At 52.1% G+C, this 2535-nt stretch overlaps 1 protein-coding gene across 1 annotated transcript in view; it reads left to right on the top strand.

Annotated features, from left to right (window-relative positions):
* Window positions 1–2242, top strand: part of PTSG_09064 (uncharacterized protein) — a gene marked incomplete at its 5' end in the record, with an annotated part of 3504 nt that extends 1262 nt beyond the window's left edge. Inside the window, 6 exons of the mRNA XM_004989806.1 lie at window positions 335–533; window positions 843–914; window positions 1075–1145; window positions 1432–1538; window positions 1710–1793; window positions 2046–2242. Coding sequence (XP_004989863.1) covers window positions 335–533; window positions 843–914; window positions 1075–1145; window positions 1432–1538; window positions 1710–1793; window positions 2046–2114 — 602 coding nt within the window. The 3' untranslated portion in view covers window positions 2115–2242. The remainder of the gene's footprint in view (window positions 1–334; window positions 534–842; window positions 915–1074; window positions 1146–1431; window positions 1539–1709; window positions 1794–2045) is intronic.
* Between the last annotated feature and the right edge of the window lie 293 nt (window positions 2243–2535).

Genomic DNA, 2535 nt, shown 5'->3' with positions numbered 1-2535 from the left:
GTGTGTGTGTGTGTGTGTGTGTGTGTGTGTGTGTGTGTGTGTGTGTGTGTGTGTGTGTGTGTGTGTGTGTGTGTGTGTGTGTGTGTGTGTGTGTGTGTGGGTGGTGTGTGTGTGTGTGTGTGTGTGTGTGTGTGTGTGCGTGAGTGAGAGAGGGGGCTGCATGGCGATGACAGCGTGGTGCCTGCAGCCGCACGCTTGATTTCATTGTCATTGTTTGTATGCGTGGCACGTGTCCGACACACAATACCAACGCGTGCATCTCACCCCACAATGCGCACGCACGCACGCTAACACTCACGCACATATACACACACATACACACACACCTACACAGGGTTTGATGCGGTCGTGTGTGGGAGCGCACTGAAGCTGCAGCATGTGCACTCCAAGTACAGGCTGCACAGCCATGGAATTGCGTACGGGACTCGCGGTGGCGGATCTGGACAACAGTCTGTGACAGCAGTGAAGGATGAAACCGATAGCAACAGCTTCTGGCAAGTCACAGGACCCGTCGGACAAGACTGCACTGTAGGGTGAGTGCGATGCGCGTGAGTTGTGTTTATGTGTGGCTTTTGTGTGTTTTTGTGTTTGCATGAGAGCATGTGTACGCGTGTATGCGTTTGTGGCGTGTTTTGTTGTCGTGATGTGCGCTTGGGAAACGTGCATGCATGCAGTGACATGCAGTTGCATGTGTGTGTGCGTATGTGTGCGTATGTGTGTGTGTGTGTGTGTGTGTGTGTGGTTGTTCATTGCGTGGTCCAGGTACGTGCTCCCACTGCTCACGTTCCCTTTTGCAACCTTATTTTCCTTTTTGCGTGTGCTTCGTGTGGCTCCTTGCGCAGGGAGCCGATCAAGTGTGGCAGTAGCATCCGGCTGCTTCACGTCAACACCAACAAGTATCTCCATTCCCACGCGTGAGTGCGGTGCCTTGTTTGATTATGACATCAGGTCGTCCACACTGCTGCTTTGTCCTGGCATGCGCACAACATGCTGCTGCACTCATGATTTTCGCTTGATTCTTATTTGATCGCTTCTTTGCGCTTGTGTGTGGTGGTGCCTGTTCGCCCCTTCTAGTGGATTTGTATCACCATTGTCGCACAACCAAGAAGTGTCTGCACTCGGCCCAAAGGAAAACGATGATGAAGGTATTGCTGATAGTTTACACGGTTGTATTGTCGTGTGTCTGCTTTATGTTTGAGGTTAAAGTTGACTCAGATCACACACACCGCCACACACGCACACTCACTTACACATACACGCTCACATACTCTCGCACACTCACTCACTCACACGCACACGCACACGCACACACACACTTACGCACACACACACACACACATACTCTCTCTCTCTCTCTCACACACACACACTTATGCACACACATAATCGTCATCATCATCATCATCCCATTCCCCCACACCTTCCATCAAGGAGACAACTGGAGCGTGGAGTGCAGCCGCGGGGATGTGTGGCTGCGCGACGCCGCCGTCAAGTTCAAGCACGATGTCACGGGATACTACCTCCACCACACCAACAAGGTGTCGTGTCGTGTGTCTGTGGGGGGGGGGGTGTTTCGGGTGCTATTTCGTTGGCTGTAGTTTGATGGTAGGCAGCCGCTTGTGCATCACAGCCCCTTGAAATGATTGCAGAATCTCACATCAGCAGCGTGTTGTTTCTCTGTTCCCGTTGTTTGAATTCTTCTTGCTCAGCACACGTTTGGGCGCCCCATCGCTGGGCAGAAGGAGGTGTGCGCGTTCCCCTACCCCACAGACTTTGGCAGCTGGCGAGCAGCGGTGCGTGTGAATGTGTGTGTGTGTGTGTCTGTGTGTGTGTGTGTGTATGTCTGTGTGTGTCTGTGTGTGTGTGTGTGTGTGTGTGTGTCTGTCTGTCTGTCTGCCCGTGTGAAGATATGTGGGTGTGTGTTGATGGCGGTGCACCAGTGTCATGAGAAAGGCGCGTCAGGACTTCGTCATCATTGTACCTGACCTGCTTCGTTGCTTGATGACTCCATGTCACCCACCCACCCCTTCCTTCCATCCCTGCAGGAGGGCTACTATTTCAAGGAGAGCCAACACAAGGAGGATGAGGAGGAGGATGAGGAGGACGAGGAGTAGCTGCAACCAATCAAGCAATCAAGCAGACAGTCAGGGAGCCAAGCAGGCATGGTTCATGCGTGCGCACTCACACACACGCACACACACACACACACACACACGCACGCACACACACACACACACGCACGGTTACGGGAAACCGGTAAAGGGGTTTTAGTAAACTTTACCCTAAAACCCCGTTTTCCGGTTACCCAACCAAAACAAGGATGTAGGATGAATGAACACTCCAACAGAAAGAAACAGAGCAGAAGACAAGAATTGTCAACAACGCAAAGTGGGTCGAAGGGGACGGGTTCTTAAACATTACTGTGACGATAGCATATCTGGTCTTGATCTTGGGCAGGGGGTCTTATGGTAAGGTCATACGTTACAATGTGAGTACTTACGAGAGCCGCCTTCGAGGAGCTACCTCTGCTATTGA

Source organism: Salpingoeca rosetta (genome assembly GCF_000188695.1).
Source record: "Salpingoeca rosetta unplaced genomic scaffold supercont1.27, whole genome shotgun sequence".
NCBI classification, from domain to species: Eukaryota; class Choanoflagellata; order Craspedida; family Salpingoecidae; genus Salpingoeca; species Salpingoeca rosetta.
Note: the sequence above shows the minus strand (reverse complement) of the source record. Positions and strands in the feature narration are given on the sequence as shown.